Source organism: Coffea arabica, chromosome 8c (assembly GCF_036785885.1).
Source record: "Coffea arabica cultivar ET-39 chromosome 8c, Coffea Arabica ET-39 HiFi, whole genome shotgun sequence".
In the NCBI taxonomy this organism is placed as follows: Eukaryota; Viridiplantae; Streptophyta; class Magnoliopsida; order Gentianales; family Rubiaceae; genus Coffea; species Coffea arabica.
In genome coordinates, this window is record NC_092325.1 from 28768356 (window position 1) to 28790768 (window position 22413).

Consider the following 22413-nt stretch of genomic DNA (forward strand, 5'->3'; position numbering starts at 1 on the left):
AAGTTCCCCTAGTAGTCATATAAGTTGACAAACTCAAGTTTACATGAAAATTGTACTAATTTACATCAAATGTTATGAAAATTATATCACTGGACAGAAATCGCCAACAATTCAACTTGGCAAGCTCGGATCTACAACATTCATATATGTCTACATTCTTACAAGGCTTTTTTAATTTTGTGCCCATAATATAAAAATATTATTTTGAACCCTAAATTTGTGTATAATTTTGCACAGAAAATTTAAACTTTTATTGACAAAAAATAGTTAGCCCTATATTTTTGTCGTCTGCCATTCGGACACAAATAGAAAGACCTTTCCCATTTTTTATCCTGTAAACTCAAAAGTGATTAGAGGTTTCAACACAGGTCGTCCTTAGGTCAAGGTAAATGTTTGATGAAGTATTTTCATGATCGATAGGTCCAGTCTTCACCAAACATTTGTTGAAGTGAAAATTCTTGGAAACAACTTGAGTAGAATTTATTCTTGACTATCTAGATAAAAAAGAAGAATATTTTCTTGACTTACCTGATGATGGCAATGGCATGACAATTGTGAAGAAGATTTGACAATTTTATTTTTGAGATTTATATGTGACGTTACAGAATAGGAACATTAATTGTATATGATTAGAAGTTACAAGTGGTAACAGTTGGCAAAGTTTTCTGACCAAGCTGAATAATAATGAACTCGAATCCATATTTTTTACTGCAGTTGTTAATGAACTCAAAATCTCTGCTCGTATTAAATTAAAGCATGAAGCCATATGTTGGGCCATTCGGTGGAGGAATGCAAGAAGGATACGCACAATGGTGTTGGGGCTGTGCTTAAGGGCAAACAGGCTCAAGTCGTAAAGCAGCGCGAAACTGCTGAGGCTGTCGAGGAGGCCAAAGGAGGTGCAACGACGCCTGGGGAGATTGGGGATTCAACACGAGCAGAGTTGATGGTGGGGCAGTCTTCAAGCATGGCTGGTGACGGAGGCAAAAGTCAGGCGGACACGGCTGCGGCTGCGGCGACGACGGACCTTGTGCAGCAGCCTGCTCGTTCCCTTGTTGCTGATGCGACATTGACGCTGCTGCAGAGCACTGGGCAGGTCGATGGCGCACCAGATTGGGACCGACCCTTAGGCCCTTTGGCGACAGAGGGAGTCTTGACGGAGCAGGTGGAGGTTGGGGTGGAGGGCATGCGATCCAACGCCGTTTGTGGGCAACTACGGGAGAGTGGGCAGGATGCTACAGCTGCTGGGCAGGAGGGGCAGGTTGTATGTGACGGAAGGGAGGAGTCGTTGAACGGGGAGCAAGGGGTGCGCGATACACAGCAGGCTGATGCGGGGCAGCTGATTCTGCTACACAACAGCGAGCTGGGGAGTTTGGTTGTTGATTTAAGTGGGAGGGAGGAGGTGCCTCACGATAGCCAAGGGGACAACATTGGGTTATCGCCTGTGGCAGGGAATCTCTCCCCACGGCTGGTTGTTCGACAAGAGAGGGTGGGGGAGTCAGTGGTGGTGGCTTTGAACATTGACCAGTCTCAGGCAGTTGAGAGAGATGCCAAGCAAGCGAGAGGGAAGGGTGTGCGTGCTCGCATTCCCTCTGACAGACAGCTTCGGTCCGCGACATCTTCCCATAACTCCTTTCAGGTATTATCTCATGATTAATGGCATCTTTTGGAATATTAGAGGGGTGGCTAAAGCCCCTAATTTGAGACGTTTGATTAGTTTAGTAAAGTCTCATCAGGCTAAGTTTGTTGCAATATGTGAGCCCAAACTAGATGTGTCTAGAATTGAGTCCATACGATTACGCTTACATTTTGATTTTGGCTTTTGATTTGCTCGGGAGATATTTGGGTGTTCTACAATAGTCCTTTCGTGTGTTCCATGGTTGGTAATTCGAGCCAACATTTATCTCTCTCTGTGCAATCTCCGTTGATGCCGGGGTCAATTATAATGTCTTTTGTTCATACAAAGTGCTCCGTGGAGGAGCGGAGGGAACTTTGGAGCAACCTAGTAGCGGATAAGCCTAGCTCTCTGCCATGGTGCATTGGGGGGGACTTTAATGTCATAATGGCTCCTCATGAAAAACGGGGAGGTCGACCGTTTGCTGTAGCTGAGGGGGTGGAGTTCATGTCCTTCTTGGAGGAGGCTGGGGTTTTTGATGTGGGCTTTTCAGGGCCTAGTTTCACGTGGTGTAATAATCGGAGAGATAGAGCTAGAGCGTCAAAGAGATTGGACAGGCTGTTAGTCAATGGGAAATGTTTGGACTTCTCTGCAGCCATCTCTGTGGTTCACTTGGCGAGACATCCCTCGGACCATGCGCCGTTGAAGATTTCGTTTGCTTCTAGGAGTGACAATAAGCCAAGGCCTTTCCGTTTCTTGAATGTCTGGACGACTAAACCGGACCTTTTGGAGGTGATTAAACATGCCTGGGGTCAAGAAGCAAGTGGTTCTCCACTGCGTGTATTGTGCTTTAAATTATTGGCAGCGAGGAGGGCTATTCAGGTCTGGAACAAGCAATGGTTTGGAAATGTATTCGATGCTGTTCGTGAGGCAGAGCAGGCGGTACAAAGGGCTGAGGAGGCTGTGGATCATGATGATTCGGAAGAGGGTCAAGTTGAGCTCAGGAAGGCTCAAGCGGAGCTTCGCTATGCTTTGTCTATTGAAGAGCAGTATTGGAGTCAAAAGGCACGTGTCAAATGGCTTCGAAGTGGGGATCGTAATTCGAGGTATTTTCATGCGGTGGTAAGGCAGAGACGGGCCCAAGGGATGATACATCGAATAAAGAAATCCAACAGTGAGTGGGTGGATACGGATACTGAGATAGCAAGTGAGGCTATCGCGTACTTTTCTAATCTTTTTGCTGGACCGTTGGAGGCTGCCTCCGATATGTTGCACCTCATTCCTCCCTTGATTACAACGGAGGACAATTGCATGTTTGAGGCAGCTCCTACTATAAAGGAGGTGCATCAAGCGGTAAGGGCAATGGATGGGGATAGTGCAGCGGGCCCTGATGGATTCACAGGTAAATTTTACACCTTTGCATGGGAGGTTATTGCTCAGAATGTTTATAATGCGGTACTCAGTTTTTTCTATGGGGCAGAACTTCCTCACTTCGTCACCTCTACCTCGATCGTGCTGCTTCCTAAAGTCTCGAATCCTCAGGATCTCTCTCAATTTAGACCAATTAGTCTGTGTAACTTCTTTAACAAGTTGTTATCCAGAATTTTGGCTGATAAAGTGGCTGGTGTTTTGCCAAGGATTATTTCCCCCGAGCAATCAGGGTTTGTTAAGGGCCGCAATATATCGGAGAATTATCTACTAGCTCAAGAGGTGGTGGCGGGTATTGGGAAAAAAGCTAGGGGTGGCAACGTCGTTCTGAAGCTAGACATGTCCAAAGCTTATGACAGGGTATCTTGGTTGCATATTATTGGGGTCTTGCGGAGGTTTGGCTTCGGGGAGCGTTTCATAGATATGGTATGGCGGCTATTGTCTAATGTTTGGTTTTCGGTTCTGATCAATGGGTCTTCGCACGGATTCTTTAAATCTATGAGAGGGTTACGTCAGGGTGACCCATTGTCGCCAGCACTATTTATTATAGGGGCCGAGGTCTTGTCGAGAGGCTTAAATGCACTCATGGTGCAACCGGGTTTCTTGGGGTTTAAAGTTCCATATGGCTGCCCCTCTATAACTCATTTGGCGTTCGCGGATGATGTGCTTATTTTTGCGAATGGGTCCTCCTCCTCTCTGAAGGACATTATGCAGGTGTTGGAGATGTATCAACGGTGCTCAGGCCAGTTGATAAGTGCCCAAAAAAGTGGCTACTTGGTTCATCCGTCACTGTCCCTGGCTAGAAGAAGGGTGATTGAACGTGTCACGGGGTTTACTTGGCAGCCTTTCCCTATCCGCTATCTAGGGTTTCCGCTTTACTTTGGGAGGTGTAAATCTTCATATTACGCAGCAGTGTGTCAGTCTATCCTTGGACGAGTCTTGTCATGGAAATCGAAGTTTTTGTCTGCAGAGGGCAAGATGGTTTTAATCAAGCACGTGTTGTCATCCATGCCAGTACATTTGCTATCCGCTGCTGTGATTCCTTCCTCGCTTTTTAAATCCATAGAGCAGGTTTGCTCGAATTTTTTGTGGGAGTCAACAGCCGAAGAGTCGAAGTTTCACTGGATACGGTGGACTCAACTGTGTTACCCTGTTGAGGAGGGTGGGGTAGGGTTTCGGAGGCTAAAGGACGTCTATACAGCTTTCTCGTGTAAGCTTTGGTGGAGTTTCCGTACGGGAATGTCACTGTGGGCTGCTTTCATGCATGCTAAGTATTGCAGAATGGTCCATCCTTGTCAGGCAGAGATGAGGTTGACGGATTTGGCTATCCGGAGGCGTATGTTGAACGTGAGCCGACATGTGGAACTTTCCATGGTACGATTAGTCAATGACGGGTCGTGTCACTTCTGGTATGATAACTGGCTAGGCAGCGGCGCCTTATTTCTTAGAGCACCAGTTGATCTATCTCTCTCATTTTGTAATTTTATTACCAATGGGCACTGGGACGCAAGTCTTCTGTCTCAAACCTTGCTAGGGGACATTGTTCCCTCCATCTTACAGTACCCAGTCCCTGATGGAGGGTGTGCAGATGAAGTCATTTGGGTGCCATCGACGGCTGGTACATTCACATTAGCATCTGCTTTTCGAGACGTCCGACAAGCCCGTAACACGTCGGTGATTTCCTCTAAGGTTTGGCATCCTCGCCTCCCTTTGAAAGTGTCATTCTTTATGGTGTGCTTATTGAGGGGGAGGCTGCCACTGCCGGATGCTTTGTGCAGACTTGGGTTCTATTTACCTTCTAAATGTTTTTGCTGTCATGGTGCGTCTGAGGAATCTATTGAGCACGTGTTTGCCATTGGTCACGTAGCGTCAGAGGTCTGGTCTTATTTTGGTGGTTTGTGCGGTTTGAACTCCCCAAGCTCTTCACTGCGGGCTCGCATAGTCGATTGGTGGTTGCGGTCACACGATTCTGCGACTCGGCGTTTTATTTGTCTTATCCTTCCAAGTTTTATCTGTTGGCATATTTGGAAGGCTAGAAATAAAGCAGTGTTTGAAGGGGAACAGATGCGGTCTTCTGTCATTTGTCAATCCATCTTCTCGGAAGTCAAGTCCATTGTGGAGATCCATTTCAAGCAAAAGCTTGGGGTGCAAACTTTCTGTCAGTTGTTTGATTGGTCGCATTTGACTACCAGTGCATTTGACGTTAAACTTGTTCGCTGGGAGGCGACGTCGACGGGGAGTCTGGTGCTTAATACGGATGGTTGTTCCAAAGGTAATCCAGGAGTGGGTGGAGGTGGAGGGGTTCTTCGAGATTCAACTGGGATGCCTCTCGTTGCGTTTTCGGCTTTCTTCGGGGAAACTACTTGTCTTCGCGCAGAGACGTTAGCCCTTCTCATTGGCCTTCAAACGTGTGTTCACCGAGGTTTTATTAATCTATGGGTGCAATCGGACTCATTGGTCTTAGTTGGGGTTCTCCAGCGGCTCATTCAGTGCCCGTGGCAGATCCGAAGGGAAGTCCGACAGATTTGGCGGTTGGTCGAGGACCCTGCCCGATTCTCACATTGCTTTAGGGAGGTTAATAAAGTTGCTGATGTATTATCCAATGTGGGCATATCTCATCCTGAGCAGCAGGTCAAGGTCTACGACGGTTTTCATATGCTCCCGAGGCTGGCTCGCGGGGCAATTAGACTGGATAGAATAGGAATGCCTTCTGTTCGGAAAATTAGACGTCTGTGAGAGGAACTTATTATTTGTTGCACTGAAATAAAAATTTAATTTTATCCAAAAAAAAAATATATATATATATATATATATATATATATGTCAAGTAGAAGAAAGAAATAAGTGGCTTTAAGAAAATAAAGTGTTGATTATTTTTAGAATATCATTTATGTGTCTTTGTGTCACGCCCCCAAAACCAGGACAGAACATCACCTTGTTTAGAATCAAAATCAAATAATTAAAGCTTTGTACCTACTGACTTCTAAATCTTCCTACCATGTACATCTGTAGCAATTCGCATGACCCAAAATTCAACATTCCATACAAAATATAACCATTTACTGCCATCATCTAATTCTATATACAAAAGTTACCAAACAAAACAGCCAAAGTAAGACTGATCTAAACAAGTCTTTAGTCCTCCCTAGAAGCTCCCATACCTGATCATACATCATCTCGTAAAACCCATCCTTCAATGAAAATATTAACAAATGGAGTGAGCAAATCACTTGCCCAATAAGTAGGTCACGTACTCATCTATCAACACGAGTAAGTGAATATCATAATAAATTTTAAAACACAATTGTCATACGAGTACATAATTATACAAATTCAATAATTAACAATATATCACAATAAGGTCAAGAACTCTCAGTCTCTATCAATAATCGAATATCTAATCCTGACTATTTGTCCTGTCAGGTAGGCCAGACAAAAGGTTCCTACTTATTTGTCCCGCTAGGTAGGTCAAACAGACGGATGTGGTGGAACTAGTTCCAAAGATAGTAACCAAGAAACTACAAGCTCATATTGCAGAACATACATTGCATTCAGAATTCAGAACAAATCATATTCATCTTTATCATAATTCTTCGCATGTCAAAAGCAGTAAATCTATTCTCACCCATGCCAAATTTCATATTAACATAAGCAGTTGAAACCATTTTCATTCATAAAACTTGAGTTGGAAATGCAGTGAGTACCAAAACCACTTAACTTAGCCAAACAAACAAATACCGAACTCAATTCAAGTAATCCTTGTAGTACATGTCCTCCCCACCTATAAACAATCCCAAATTACTCAACTCGAGAACTATCAAACGAGAAATATAGAAAAATGCTTCCCACACCTATAATATGAAAACTTAGTTCAAAGCAGCTTTTATTACGTATGATTTCCACCTTTGGCAGTGCTCAGTTAAACAACCACAATTTAAACTATACACATCAAAAACCTACAAAATTAGTACCGTTGGAAACTAAACTCTTAATGCTAATAATGTGTTCAAGACACCGTTCTGTGATTCGAAACACAAACTGGCCTATCATCATTCAAAAGTCTTGACATTTCTAGTACTACTGTACAGTGTAGAGCCAGAATTTTGGTCAACTTCCCGAATTTTCTGGTATCAATAGGGAAAGAATCAGAATCTAAATTTCATATCTTTGAAAAGGTCTATGAATCTAGTTTCAAAAGCAACAAAAATCACTCAATTCCGAAATTTCTACACCAACTTATGACCATTTTTCCAAAGTCATGCAGGGCTTACCGTTATCGCAGAAATAATGAAATTCAACTTTTCCTTAACTATGTATTACCTAGTATCTCCTCTATTTGTTATGTCTAATCCTTAATTATTAGTTCAATACCAAGATGTACATGAGATTATTCCAATCCAAAACCATCCAACTTTAATTTCCATTTCTCAACCAAGTTCCAAGTGCAAAATGAGTAAACTTAACCCATGGTCAACAAACCCATGATCTAATTACCACCAACTCTACAACTACATACTTGACCCATAACTTAATTCTACCAATCACAAAGTTCTAGGAAAAATGTCAACACATAAGAGATAAATTATCCCAACCAAATCAAGAATCAATATAATCCATTATAACAATAATGCATAAAAATCAAACGAAATAGTTCATCTAACCAAACCATAAATAAGGTTCAAAGTATTGAAACTTACATTGATAAGTTGGCTCGATAAGATCTCCATGCTCCTCCCAAGTCAATTAACCTTGATTCCTCAAGGTTAAACTTAATCAAAAAGAAAGAAAGAAGAAAGGAGGAAGAGCTTCGGTTGAGAGAAGGAAAGAAAGAATTGGGAAAGTACCTCAACAGCGAAACTCCACTACACTAATATATTCTTTCATTTAATACTTATTTACATAATGGTCCCTCAATTTTCTGTGTCTTGAAGTTTCATCCCTAATATCTTTGGTCTTCTCTTAAACTCCCAACTCGGAACTTGGTTATCACACTTTGTATTACGATTTCTCACATAAATCCCAATTTTTGCTGCTTTCATATTGATTGTGCAGAGAATTTGAAATGGGGATCTTTGTACGAATTCAAACAGATAAGTGGGCACTTTATTAACTAATTTGGTTTAACAAGTGCTCTAATTTGCTAATCATCATTTTCATTATTTTTTTGCTTAGAATTTATTCCAAGTCCGAGTGGCCATAGACTTATTACTAAATGATGCTCACCCACACGTATGTTGTGAAAGTGACCTTGCATATACTTCATTACCTGTATAAATTACGCAATACTTTTTAGTCCAAGTCTTCTTAAAGTAATGAACTCATGGGCGCTGTCTAGTCCACTTTTATTAATTGCGCAAACAATTGGGGTGATTTAAAAAACTTTTGATAAATTTAAAGTGCAAAGTGTCTATAGTAATATGGAAATGGCACAATGATTGCAACTTGTATGCTGGCTTTTTAAGTAACAGAAAAATATACATAAACTAAATATATTGATTGTAATATCTTATACATTAAACAATTTTACTGCTTGAAGATACAAAGCATTTTTTGACAGTAAATGCTCTTTTTATTTAAGCAAACTGGAACAAATTATGCTAATTTTATTTTTAATAGAGTTACTTTGCGAATATTCACTTCGAGTGACAATCAGTGTGTATGTGTGGAGTTTAGGAGAAAAATCAGCTATTTGGCTACAAATTGTGGCTTCTTGGTGGTGCATCTTCCTTTACTAATACAATCCGTACAAGTAGAGCCGATTTTATTTCCAATTTGGTTAGAAAAAGGAGTTCTTTTAAATGACAAAACTTGACTAGTTTTATGAGTTCTGACAATTAAAATTACGATCTTGGCTGATGATCAACTATTTCTAAATCATGACTCAATTTTCCTATCTAACAGTAGAAAATTGCTTCTTGACTCTAAATTATCTTAGTTTACTTCATGTTTTGCACTTTAAAATTACATTTGTCCTCTACCTTTTATTTCTTTCCTTTTAGTTTTGGTACATGAAAATTTAAGAGAAAGCCAGAAAGGGAGGTCACCACACTTCAAATTACGCCAGGGTAAATCAGCTACTCCCTTGACAACTTATAGGTGTTCTTACATATGGTGTATCATTAAGCAACTGCTAGGAGTGTATTTGAATATGAGTTTCGTTTAGGCAAATGGTACAAATCTTAACAGCTGAGAAAACCTTCATTGGCTGCATTTTATTATGACATATTTTAGAATTTTGAGTTATTTTGATTTAATTAAGTTGTCCCGGTAAAGAAATATACAATAAGGGTCGTTGCAGCATCACTTTGACTTCTTGTGTTCAAATTAGAATAAGATCCTTTAGGTCTATGAAGTTTGAGCTGGTGATCATAATAAGAGTATATCGCTTTATATATATATATATATATATATATATATATATATATAAGAAAATATCATAGAGATTAAATGATTTTTTGTTTTTTTCTATTGAAAAAAAGTTACGATAACATTGTTTCATCATGTTGTAGAATTTTATTAGTTTTCCTCTCTTCATTTACTTCTTTATCAAATCTCATCAGAATATTGTATAAAATATTTGTTTTTAAGGGAAAAAGAAAAAAAAAGATGAAGATGAAGATGATGCAATGTTACGAGTTTAAAGAAAAAGAATGGAGTATTATACATGCAACGTCTTCACAAAATACTTAATATTTTCATACTACAACGGTTCAAACAACAAACCAGTAAAGAAAAAAGCTTTTAACTTTCTGATTTTTACTTTTCTAGCTTTATACTTCCCCTATTACCTTGCTCAACATTTAAGAAAAATTTGTTACAACCTTTTCCATATAATACCCCCACCACGTAAATTCCGTGCCTTTATATAACCGTTATGCTGACACTAAATTTATCAAGCAAGAATGAAGAGACAGATAACATTTTTTAGTGCTTTACTTTTCTTCTTTCTATTGCAACCTCAAGAAGTGATCAGTTTCACTTTCTTGGGAGATCATTTGTGCCGTCACGATGATGCTGTTGCACTGCTTTTTTTTTTATTTTATTGACATTATTGCACTGCTTCAATTCGAAGAAATGTTTAGCATAACAGGTTATGCTTCTCAAGATTGTGATGAAATGGGTTAGCATCCATATCCAAAAACAACACATTGGAAAGCAGAGACAGCTTGTTGCAATTGGGCTGGCGTCACATGCCACAACTTCACAGCTCGTGTAATTGGGCTGGATCTGAGTTATGGAGTCATCCATCCAAACACTAGCCTTTTCCAACTTTCTCATCTCCACCGCCTCAACCTTGCTTTTAACGATTTCACCGATTCACGGATTTTACGTCGATTTGGCTCCCTAAAAAGTTTGGCCCACCTCAATCTTTCAAGTTCAAATTTCGAAGGTGAAATTAATTCAGAAATATCACACTAGTCCAACCTAATTCACTTGATCTCTCTTTTATTCTCACGTGTATTTTGTGTATTTTAAGTGTGTTTTATTATTTGATTTTTGTGCATTTTATTTATTTTCTATAGTTAATGAACTAGGTTTCTAGTGAAGATTGACATTTTTATGGTTAAATTGTAAAAATTACATTTTTATAGATTTTAATGGTAAAAACTTCATATTTTGTAGGTTTAATGATTCAATCATCAAATGGAGTGAATTAAGAAGATATTTGGATGATTATTGATGATTTGAAGTGCAAAACGTTCAAAGGATGAAATACAAGTTAAGACAGTTTTGATACCTTGTGGTATTTTGGCTCTATTTTGAGCAACACGCATTGAATTGAGATGATTCTTAAATCATTTTGAAACTAAGAGATAGATCTACATTTCTTGTGAGACCTCGAAGTTCGGTTCATTCATTTTCATTATCAAAAAGTCAAAATACAGTCGATCATGTTTTTGTCAAAAGTTGAAACAGGGGATTAATTAATCGAGGGTATTTTGGTTATTTCTCAGTCTACAGAGCTCCAAATTGGATGATTCTTGAGAAATTAGAAAGCTAATTCAAAGACTACAACTTGAATTTTTGTACAAGAGTTAGTTCAGCCTCCATCATCGAAATAATATTAGTGGAAGTTGGTATAAAAATAGAGCAAGGATGAAGATTAACAAGAAATGAGCAAACCTGCAAAAAAGGCAAAATGTGGGGTTAATACACGACCTTAGGTCCCGTTTTCAAGATCACGTATTTTTCAATTGTGGTTGAAACTTGTTCTACAACTTGTTCTCTATTCACACAAGTTTTTTGACCAATTTATCTATAAGAAATTCAACTGAAAATAAGCAAGCCAGTGGGGAATCTTGTAGAAACAACTTTTGGAAGTTTCAAGAGGCAATTTTGTCAACTAGAAACAACTCACTTTGAGCTTTAATTTCTCTATAAATAGGGCCTTTGGAGAGCTTGTTTTACAGCTTTGGAAGGCCGGAGAAACTCCACAAAAATGTAGTCTCCACTAGAATTTCCTTGGTTCATTAGTTAGGGTAGATTAGCATAGTTAGTGTAGTTTATCCTTCTTATACGTACTTGTAGCTAAATTTGGATGAAGATTAAGGAGTAAGATGGAGAGTTTGATCTCATGTGACAAGAGTGATATCTCTTTTAGTATTTTATATCTTGTATTTGATTTCATGTTTAGTTATTATATAAGTTTGGATTTGTGTTTCTTCATGTTTTGCTAAAGTTTATGCCTAGACTTATAGATGAACTTTCTATATCTTGTTAGTGATATTTACTTGGTTATTTGGTGATTTTTTTAACCAAATTCTTTATCACTTTTGCTTAGCTAATCATGGTTAACCGGCCATTAATTGTGATAATGTTAAGGTGTTAAATTTGCAATAAAAATTAAAATTTAACACTAGTTTAAGGAAGTGATAAATCTAGGGAGTATACTCATGAGAGCAGAGGTGCACTTTTGCAGTTTTAGTGGCTTGTTTCATATACTTTCATAGAAGAAATAAACTTGTAGTTAAATTCATAACCACGAGAATAGGTATGAATTAGTTACAAGTATAATTGATTCAATACGAGAGTAGGTTTTACATACAGTAGGAAATTACATCATAACTAGCTAAGATAATATCATTCAATTAATCGGTAATTTTATTTGTAGGAGTAGTTAGGAATTTCATACCTCTAGGAGTTTTTTATTATTATTTGTATTACTTCTATCTCATATTTATAGTGTATATTTAATTTCTTACACTTATGATAATCTAAATAATAAAGAATTTCAAAAAACATCAATAATTGGCAATCTTCGTTATGGGTTGACCCTAAATACCTTATACTCAACCACGACTTGTATACATGCGAAAAATCACATGTGGGGTATTTAGCATTGTATAGACATAAAAATTTGCAATGAATGAGCTAATTGTTAGATGTATACCTTGCGCTCATCAAGTTTTTGGTGTCTTTGTCGAGAAAGATTTTTTGTCAATATCGGTGCTAAGAATAACTTTATTAATTTAGACACTTTTACTTGTTTTTCTTGTCTTTGTGGTATTAAGTGTCTTATTTGTTACGTTTAGTGTTTTGTTGAGTCGTTTGTTTTGTGTTTAATGTCCTATTTTTGTATGTGTCGAGCCACCTATTCTTCTTGACTGACCAGCTTTGAAAGCATGTTTAGGCACTCAAGGAGAGTAGGAAACATGGGTAAACAATGCCTAAGAAGTAAAACAATACTTAAGAAGTGGAAGATCGATAATGAATTGTTACCAATTGCAAAACTCCTTAGATAGAGGTAACCAAGATGTGTCCGAAGATATATCTTTTGAAGACGGTTTAAGGAGCTTAAAGATTAAACTTCATGTTATAACATTAAAAGTTCAATTGGACACCATTACAAACATGCTTGAACAAAAGAGGAATGTTAATACTTTCTATTCTTATATGTGATTTGTGACTTGTATGGAGGTTATCATGCTACTCATACATAAAATGTAGATTATTTTGATGAATTTGGATGTTGCAATTCTTATTTTGATCAATATGGTGCTAATTCGGGTAATTCGCATGCTTATGGTTGGGGTAATTATTATACTTATAGTGATTTTCAATGTTATCATATGATTACCCACCTGAATGTGTCTAATATGAATCTAAACCATCTTGAGAATTGGCAATAGAAAGGTTAGCTAATAGATCTTTATCTTGGAAATTAGAAAGTGAACCATTAGCTAATCCATCTTGGGAGCTAGCCATAGAAAAATCTTCTAATCAATTTGATTTAGTTATAGAAAAACTAGCCAATGGAACCTCTGATCATTTTGCTTGAGTTGAGGATAGGTTAGATGAATTAGCTTCTCATTTTGGTAGAATTCATGACCAATTGCATGTTTTGTGTGAAATTATTTTTTGTAATAATATGAAAAATGACTCTAGCATGGATGGTGAGCATGTTGCATGTGAAAATGGATTGCATTTTGATGAAAATTATGCATCTAATATGTGTTTCAATCAAAAAATGCCCATTTCACATGATAATATCTTTGGAACTAATGTTGAACCTCAAGAGATAAGCATGCATGATTCATATTTAAACCCTCTTGAGAAGTGTTTTGAATGAGTAGGTTCTAAAGATATCATCACCCAAGTAGGTTATATGGACATTCCTTTGGTGAGTACTCAAGTGACATACATTCAAGCCAATATCTATGAATCATTTGAGTTTCTGGTGAATTACTCATTGACAAAACCTCCTCGAAAAATGAGATGAAATAGTCAAGCTAAAGACTATAAAAAAATGCTTATTGGGAGGCAACCCAATGTTTGTTTAAGTTTATGTTAATTTAAGTGTGATTTTAGGGTTAAAGTAAGTATTTATGTTATTTTGTTGTATTTGTTTTGTAGGATTTGGAAATAGAAGCAAAGGTGGTCAAATGAGATAAAAATGGTGAAGTTTGATCAATGATCTCAATACCTCAAATTGAGTAATTGTAGTTTTTGATGCGTTAAAGAGGGTTAGAATGCATGTTTAGATTATTTTACATGTGCGTGTATTATTTATTTTGATAAAAGAATGATCTAGGATATATTTTAGAAAAAATGGGTGATGCGTGTAATTTTAAAAAAAAAATTGCAGAATTTCTACACTAAAAGTGTAAAATTGTAAAAATGCATCCATGAAAACGCAGACCATACCCGCGTTTTCATTGTTCTTCAAACGCTTTTCTTAAAAGCCGGGTAAAAATGCAGGTCTTCTCATGTTTTACCCCACGTTATTCGCCTACACAACAAAACTGAAAACATGGGTAAGAAAATGCGACTAGAGCGGCATTTTCTTTACCTGTGTATTGGATTGTGCAAAATCATTTAAAGGAACCACATCCCATAAAATGCGACCCAGGGCCGTGTTTTTTACCCTCGTTTTCTCCTTTTTCTTTTAAAAATCGAAAACATAGCTTTATTCTTTTTCTTGTTCATCTTTCTTCTAGCCGCATTTTACACATACTCACACACACTTTCACAAAATCTCATTTTTACTCCATTTCATAACAAATCATCAACACAACATCTTTTAACCTTCGTAGAACCTTTTTAACTGATTAAAATCTAAGAAAAACATCTCAAAATCGGTTTAAAAGAATATTCTAGGCTAGGGTTTTAACTTTTTGTCCAAGAAATTGGGGGTCAATTAGAAGGTGTTTTATAGGGTTTTTTTTACATCATTAGCATCACCAAACATCCTTCTACGTGATTGAGGTAAATTTCTTCATTAAATTTTTGTATTTTAGAAGTTGGTATTTCTCACTTTCCTGAACTTTCTGACATATTCTAATTTTGAATTTTTAATGATGTTTGTTGATATTTTTGGCCTCCAATTTATTTATTAAGGTTGTTTAAACATGTTTACATATTCAAATGTAGCAATGTGATACTTTCCTAGTTGTTAAATTTTAAATTTGTTAAATTTGGATAAAATTGAAAAAGTGGATTAGATTGTTATTTGAGTCTTTTGATTGTTGATTATGACTAAAAATGGTTGGTTGATGATATTTTAGCATGTGCATTGTGTATAAAGAGTAATTTTAATGAATTTTTTTATTTTTGGGATAATTTTTACTTTATTATGTTTACGATTAAATGTGAATTATTGTTGCTAATTAGTGTTTGTCATAAACTTGGTTATTGCCAAATTTATTAATTGGAACATATTCATTGTGTATTTTAATAAATTGTTGATTTTGATAATTTTTGTAATTTTTTGACAATTTTAATGCCATGTCTCTTATGTTATAATATTGGGTATCGTTGAATATTTAATTAATTCTTTATGACATGAAGATGTGAATTTGTGGTTGTTTGAACCAATTTTAATCCCTAATACACGAATGATAATTCTATAAAGTATCTACAGTTACTATAAGTGAAAAGATTCTTTTTCTAGGTGTTTTGTAGGAATTAATTCTTGTACAATGTGTGAACGTGTGATATTTTAGCTAGGTTGTATGAGCAATTTAAAGATTTTTTCTTTTTAGACACCATGATAAGAAAAGGACAGACTATTATTCGTGAATCTTATAGTGAAGAAAGTGTTGAGAGGACACCATCTCTGGTAACCCAACAAAAGAGATTACGAAGAAGCTCATCTAGGCGTCCATCAGCTCCGAACTATGATATCGAGCGATTTATGTTCAAAGATAATTAAGATTGGTTCGAGGAGTCTGAGCACATGGAGTTTATATATGAGATGCACTTAACTTCAGAGATTGATGCCGTATATTGCATTACAGAAGCTTTTGAGTTATTAGAATGGGCACCTATTCTTTCTCTCCCTCACCACATATATCCAAATTTGGTCCGAGAATTCTATGCCAACATTGATAATAAAAAGGGCTATAGTGGAGAAGAAATTCGATCTTTTGTTCGAGGTAGACAATTCATCATCACTAGAGTCACAATTGCTCAAATTCTGAAGTACAATAATCAAGGATCGGTCATTAATTTAAAGAAGGTATTTATTTTGCCAAACAAACATTAGGACCCTTCACATGTCATGATAAGATTTGATCTACAATATCAACCATTTCGTTCATCTAGGAAAGAGACAACCCTAGTGCGTGTATTCGACTATCGACACTGCTTCATTATCTATGTCATGGCACATAATGTGATTCCTAAGAAGAGTGGCCAATGAAAAGTTTGACATAGTGACATCTATTTCTTGGATCACATGTTCCATAATCGGGATTCGCCTTAAGCTTGCATCCCACTCCCAAATATAATCATTAGCAAAATAAGGATGACCGCCCGAAGGAGTGCGACTTCCTATCGACCGAGATTTTCACATCTTCTATCCTTAATTTTCGAGTAGAAAGGCATAAATATGGAGGGCATCCCATAAGCTCTGGTGCAACCTATAGAGGAGTTAAATGTTGCCACTCTTATTGGCATGGGCATTCCTACGGATAATTTTCCTCGCCCAAAAAAAGATAGATCAAGACAAACTAGTCACGTTGAGCAAAGTGAAACCGGTCCCTCTACTTCTGATGGTTCATCTACTTTTGCCGATCCATCTACTTCTGCCAGACTGTCCACTTCTGCCCCACCATTGCCGGCCTTCCAACTGGAGCGATTTTTCGACATTATCGGATCAAATGACTTGATCCTATTCGGCGTTAAACGACTTGATAGGATCGATGCTCACTTAAATACCTATGATATTCGTATGTGTCATATAGAGGATCATTTGGGCATCACTCCACCTTGCACTACTTCTAGAACTAGTGGTGATGATCAAGGATCCGTTGGTGCTAGTGAGGGAGATGTTGGGCAAGCATCATGAGCCTCCGATTTGCTTTGCTTTTATGTTCTTTTAGCTTTTCTTTTCTTTTCTTATGCAGGGTGATGTTAACTTTTATTTTGCATTTGCTCCATTTGACAATATTCGTAGATGTTTAAGTGTTTTGTGAAGGTTCGTGCGTCATGGTTGATCTAGATCTCAGCCATTGCGTTGGGGAGTACTTTTTTCTATCTTTTATTATTTTTCTTTCCCTACACATTAAGGATAGTGTGTATTTTAAATATGGGGGAGGAAATGCGTGATACTTGTGCTTTTATTGCTTGGACTTGATGTTGGAAATATGTTAGAATATGAATTGCACTTGAATCTTGTCAAGCTTGAGTTTGTTGGTAGGGAGTTTCATCCATTTACAAGGGAAAATTCTGCCAAAGTTTTTTCAAAATCTTATCTAAAATTATAAAATTGCCCCCAAAGATTTCAAATTTTATCAATTTTATCCAAGGGCAACAAGTTTCATACCATTAGTAATTTAAATTTCTTCTACTTTTGAAATAAATATATGTGATTCGAAAATTTCGTTTTTCATTTAACTTGAAAATGACTATTATGTGAGTATAATATGTACATTTGTAGGAAAGTATATTATGTAAAGTGGAAAAATTATAGCTAAATTTTGCTTGCTTGATGAAATTTCTTCTCTTTACTTGATTTTATAAGTTAAGTGATAAATATAGTCAATAATTGCAATACTCTTCTACAATACTCTTCTCATGATTATTATTTTGAGGGAATGATTATAATTTTTACTTTGAAAAAAATAAGACAAAAAGTAAGAAAAAAAGGAAAAAAAGAAGAAAAAAAGGAAAAAAATAAAAGTTGTTCTACTCTAATGGTTCTTATACTTAGTAATCGGGAGGTTTCATCCACAAATGTTGAATTTCGTGTAAAATGGTACTTGAATTCAAAGTATGCAAGGCAACTTGAGAATGTGAAGTGTTGAGTAACTGGCGATCTTCATCTAAAAATGTCATTTTTCACGCCAAAATGTACTTTCACAACTTGAGTAATATTTAACTATGTCATATGAATAGAATCCCTCGTTGAACTTGAGAAGAGAGATGATCAAGAGTTTAGAAAGTATTTTTATTGACCTATGACTTGCTTGTGAAATTGGGAAAGGATGAGGAATTGAATTGAATTAGTTAAAATTAAAATATAATTGGCTCTTCTTTAGTTGATATTATGAGTACTTGAGTTCAATTGAATGATTGCATAATGGTTTTGTACCTTGTTTTGAGGAAATGAAGTTGAATTGTACAAATATGTTTATTTTCAAATTTTTGGACTATTGTTGGTTTTTATTTCTTAATTGCTTAAGGATAAGTAATAGTTCAAGTGTGAGAAAATTTGATAAGTGTGTATTTTGTGTGTTTTATTTATTTTTTCATATTTAATGAACTAGGTTTCTAGTGAAGATTGATATTTTTATGGTTAAAATATAAAAATTGCATTTCTATGCATTTTAATGATAAAAACTTCTTGTTTTTGTAGATTTAATGATTCAATCAATAAATGGAGTGAATTGAGAAAATATTTAGATGATTGTTGATGATTTGAAATGATTTAAAGAAGACGTGGAGTGCAAAATGTTCAAAAGATGAAATGCAAGTTAAAATAGCTTTGATACCTTGTAGTATTTTGGCTATATCTTGAGCTACACACATTGGATTGAGATGATTCTTAAATTATTTTGAATCTAAGAGATAGATATATATTTCTTCTGAAGACCTCGAAGTCCAGTTCAGTCATTTTCATTGTCAAATAGTTGAAATACAATTGGTTATGTTTGTTGTCATAAGCTGAAATAGGTGATTGACCAGTTGAGGGTATTTTGGTTATTTCTCAGTTTACAGAGCTCTAATTGGATGATTCTTGAGGCATTGGAAAACTAAATCAAAGGACTACAACTTTGGTGTTTTATACAAGAGTTAGTTCAGCCTCCATCATTAAGAAAATATTTGTGGAATTTGGTATAAAAATAGAGTACGGATGAGGATTAACCCGAAATGAGCAAACCTGCAAAAAAGGCAAAACGTGGGGTCAATACGTGACCTCAGATCGTGTTTTTGAGGTGATGTATTCTTCAATTGTGACTGCAACTTGTTCTTTATTCACACAAGTTTTTTGACCAATCACGTGCAAGAAATCCAGCTAGAAATAAGCAAGCAAGTATAGAATCTTGTAGAAACAGCTTTTGGGGATTTCGAAAAGCAAATTTACCAACTAGAAACAACTCATCTTGAGCTTTAATTTCTCTATAAATAGGGCCATTAATTGCACTGGTTTCATAACTTTGGAAGATTAGAGAAAAATCACAAAAATGTAGTTTTCACTAGAATTTCTTAATTCATTAGTTAGGGTAGATTAGTATAGTAAGTTTAGTTGATCCTTCTTATACTTGAAGCTAAATTCGGATGAAGATTAAAGAACAAGATGGAGTGTTTGATCTCATGTGACAATGGTGATATCTTTTCTACTACTTTCTCTCTTGTATTTGATTTCATGTTTAGTTATTATATAAGTTTGGATTTGTATTTCTTCATGTTTTACTAAAGTTTATGCTTAGAGTTATGGATGGCTTTCTATATCTTATTAGTGATATTTACTTGGTTATTTGGTAATATTATTTTGACCAAGTTATTTATCACTTTTGTTTATCTAATCATGATTAACCGGCCATTAATTGCGATAATTTTAAAGTGTTAAGTTTGCAATGAGAATTATAATTTAATACTAGTTCAAGGAAGTGATAAACCTAGGGAATACACTCATGAGAGTAGAGGTATACCTTTGTGGGTTTATTAACTTGTTTCATGTAATTTCATAGAATAAATGAACTTATAGTTAAATTCATAACTATGAGAGTAGGTATGCTTTAGTTACAAGTATAGTTGATTCACTATGAGAGTAGGTTTTATATACATTAGGAAATTATGCCATAACTAAGTTTCAATATAGTTGATTCAATTAACCGGTAATTTCATTTATAAGAGTAGTTAGGAATTCCATACCTCTAGGAGATTTCTATTGTTATTTATATTACTTTTATCTCATGTTTATGGTGTAGATTTAGTTTCTTACATATATGATAGTCTAAATAATAAAGGAGTTCGAAAAATGTCGTAATTGAGAATCTTTCCTGTGAATTCGACCCTTAATACCTTATACTCAATTACGACTCGTATACTTGCAAAAAATTACGTATGGTTATTTAGGATTTTATAAACGTAAAACTTAACTGTAGATGAGCTAATTATTATATGTATACCCCATGCTCATCATTACTCGATTCTAAAATATGAACCTAGCAATTTTGAAGCAATGCTTCAAAACTTAACCCATTTAAAAGAGCTGTCACTTTGGTCGGTGAAAATCTCATCCGAGTTTAGGGTGAATTTTTCTTCTTCTTTGACATATGTAGATCTCTTGGATACTAAAATAAGAGGTAATCTACCAAGTAATGTTTTTTATCTACTGAATATGCAAATTCTCTCATTAGGTGGTAATGAGAATCTTTCTGTTAGTTTGCCAAAATTGAATTGCAGCATTTCTGATTCTCTAAGGCAGTTGAACCTATTCAATACAAATTTCTCTGCTGCATTGCCAGATTTAATTGGGTGCATAAGGTCCTTAAATGCTTTGGATCTAAATTCTTGTCAAATTTCTGGTGTCATTCCTGAATCAATTGGCAACCTTACATAGCTTACTGAATTATCTGTGGATTATAACTATCTTCGAAAGAAAATTTCAAATAAATTTTCCTGTTCAAAAAAGATAATTATGTTCTTACTTGATCGTAATTTATTGTTTGGAAATTTCCAAATTCACTTCTCAACCTTACACATCTTGGCTATCTAGATGTCTTAAGTAATCAGCTAACTAGTTCAATTCCTCTATCAATTTTTACTATTCCTATCCTATCTTACCTTAATCTTTAATCATACCATTTTACTGGGGTTGGACAAGACTTGTTTGTGGACTTCAATCAGTTTCAAAAGAACCCTCTTCAGCATGAAGCACCATAGAACACTGAAAACAATGTAACCATTTCCTATTCAAATTTCATGCATTGAGGGTTGTCTTCTTGCCGAATAAAGGAAGTTCTAGAGATTCTTAGAAATTCAAAGAGTTTAGTATTTCTGGACCTCTCAAATAGCATGATTCATGGCAAAATTCCAAGCTGGTTCATGTCTAAGACTCGGCATATTTTGACCAAATTGAACCTTTCACATAAGTTTTTGACTGGTGCCATGGACCAACTCCCTGTTACTCCATTTATGGAGTATCTAGATGTGAGTTCCATGTTCCAACTCACTTTAGGGTCAAATACCTCCTTCTATCTGTGACCCAGGTTATCTTCGTATTCTTGATTTGTCAAATAACAATTTTTCTGGCCCAAATCCTCAATGCTTAGGAAACTTCAACTATCTAGAAATTGTGGATTTGGGAAATAACATGCTTTTTGGCTCCATTCCCACAACATTTTTAGAAGGCAACTCTCTGCAGTTTCTTATGCTGAATGACAATCAATTGCAAGGGCCAGTGCCGTGATCTTTAGCTCATTGTGAATGTTTGGAACTCCTTGATTTAGGGAATGACAAGATAGATGATAAATTTCCAATTTGGTTGGAAATTCTTTCTCATCTTGAGGTCCTAGTATTGAAATCTAATCGATTTCACGGAGCAATTGGCAATTGCCAAACTAAAAGTCCATTTGCTCAGTTGAGAATTATTGATGCATCCCACAACGAGCTGGCAAATGCTCTACCTAATGACATTCTCAACAATTTCAATGCTATGAAAAGTTCAAACCATTAGCGAAAGGAATTTGTCCAATCTATGATAGGATTTACCAATGGAGCTTATTATTACATCCATTCTATAGGTTTATTTATCAAAGGGATAGAGTATAGTCTTGAAAGAGTCCTAATAACTCAAACAGCCATTGACTTCTCACGCAATAGATTCGAAGGACAAATTCTAGAGATTATCGGATCCCTTCATTCTCTTCAATTGCTCACTCTCTCTCATAATAACTTCAGTGGTGGTATCTCTAGGGCACTAGGGCATTTGAATATGCTTGAATGTCTAGACCTCTCTTGGAACCAACTTGAAAGAACCATTCCCAGGGAGCTACTGAATCTAGATTTTCTTGAATTCTTAAACCTTTCTAAAAAAATCATGTAGTTGGACCCATTCCACGAGAAAGGCATTTTGATACATTTTTAGATGATTTATACAGAGGAAATTTGGACTTGTGTGAATTTCCACAGACTAAAGATTGTGGAGATACAGAAGCACCACTACCAGCCACGCTATTGGATGTTGAACAATAATATGATTCTGAATTCTTTGATGGATTCACTTGAAAGGGATATGGTTGTGGATTAGTGCTCATATTAGTTGTGGGAGGTCTCATATTCTTAACTGGAAAATCAAGATGGTTTGCATTGATTGTCAAAGAGTTGTTCAAACCACGAAGATGACCGAGGAAATAGCACATACACTGGCATAGAATTTGTGAGGATTCGAAAATTCGTTTTCTATGATTTTGTTAGTTTAACGA

The 22413-nt window shown here is 36.0% G+C and overlaps 1 protein-coding gene and 1 long non-coding RNA gene across 2 annotated transcripts; one reads left to right on the forward strand and one right to left on the reverse strand.

Annotated features, from left to right (window-relative positions):
* Positions 1-766: 766 nt before the first annotated feature.
* LOC140013455 (uncharacterized) lies at positions 767-5776 on the forward strand. The gene is made up of 2 exons (XM_072062740.1): positions 767-1636; positions 1964-5776. The coding sequence occupies exons 1-2, from the start codon at positions 767-769 to the stop codon at positions 5774-5776; spliced, it is 4683 nt and encodes a 1560-aa protein (XP_071918841.1).
* A 109-nt stretch (positions 5777-5885) lies between these two features.
* On the reverse strand, positions 5886-7870 carry LOC113707442 (uncharacterized). Its single transcript, XR_011820616.1, has 2 exons — positions 7738-7870; positions 5886-6231 (listed from the first exon to the last, which is right to left on the reverse strand). It is a non-coding gene; the product is annotated as an uncharacterized lncRNA (long non-coding RNA).
* Positions 7871-22413: the final 14543 nt, after the last annotated feature.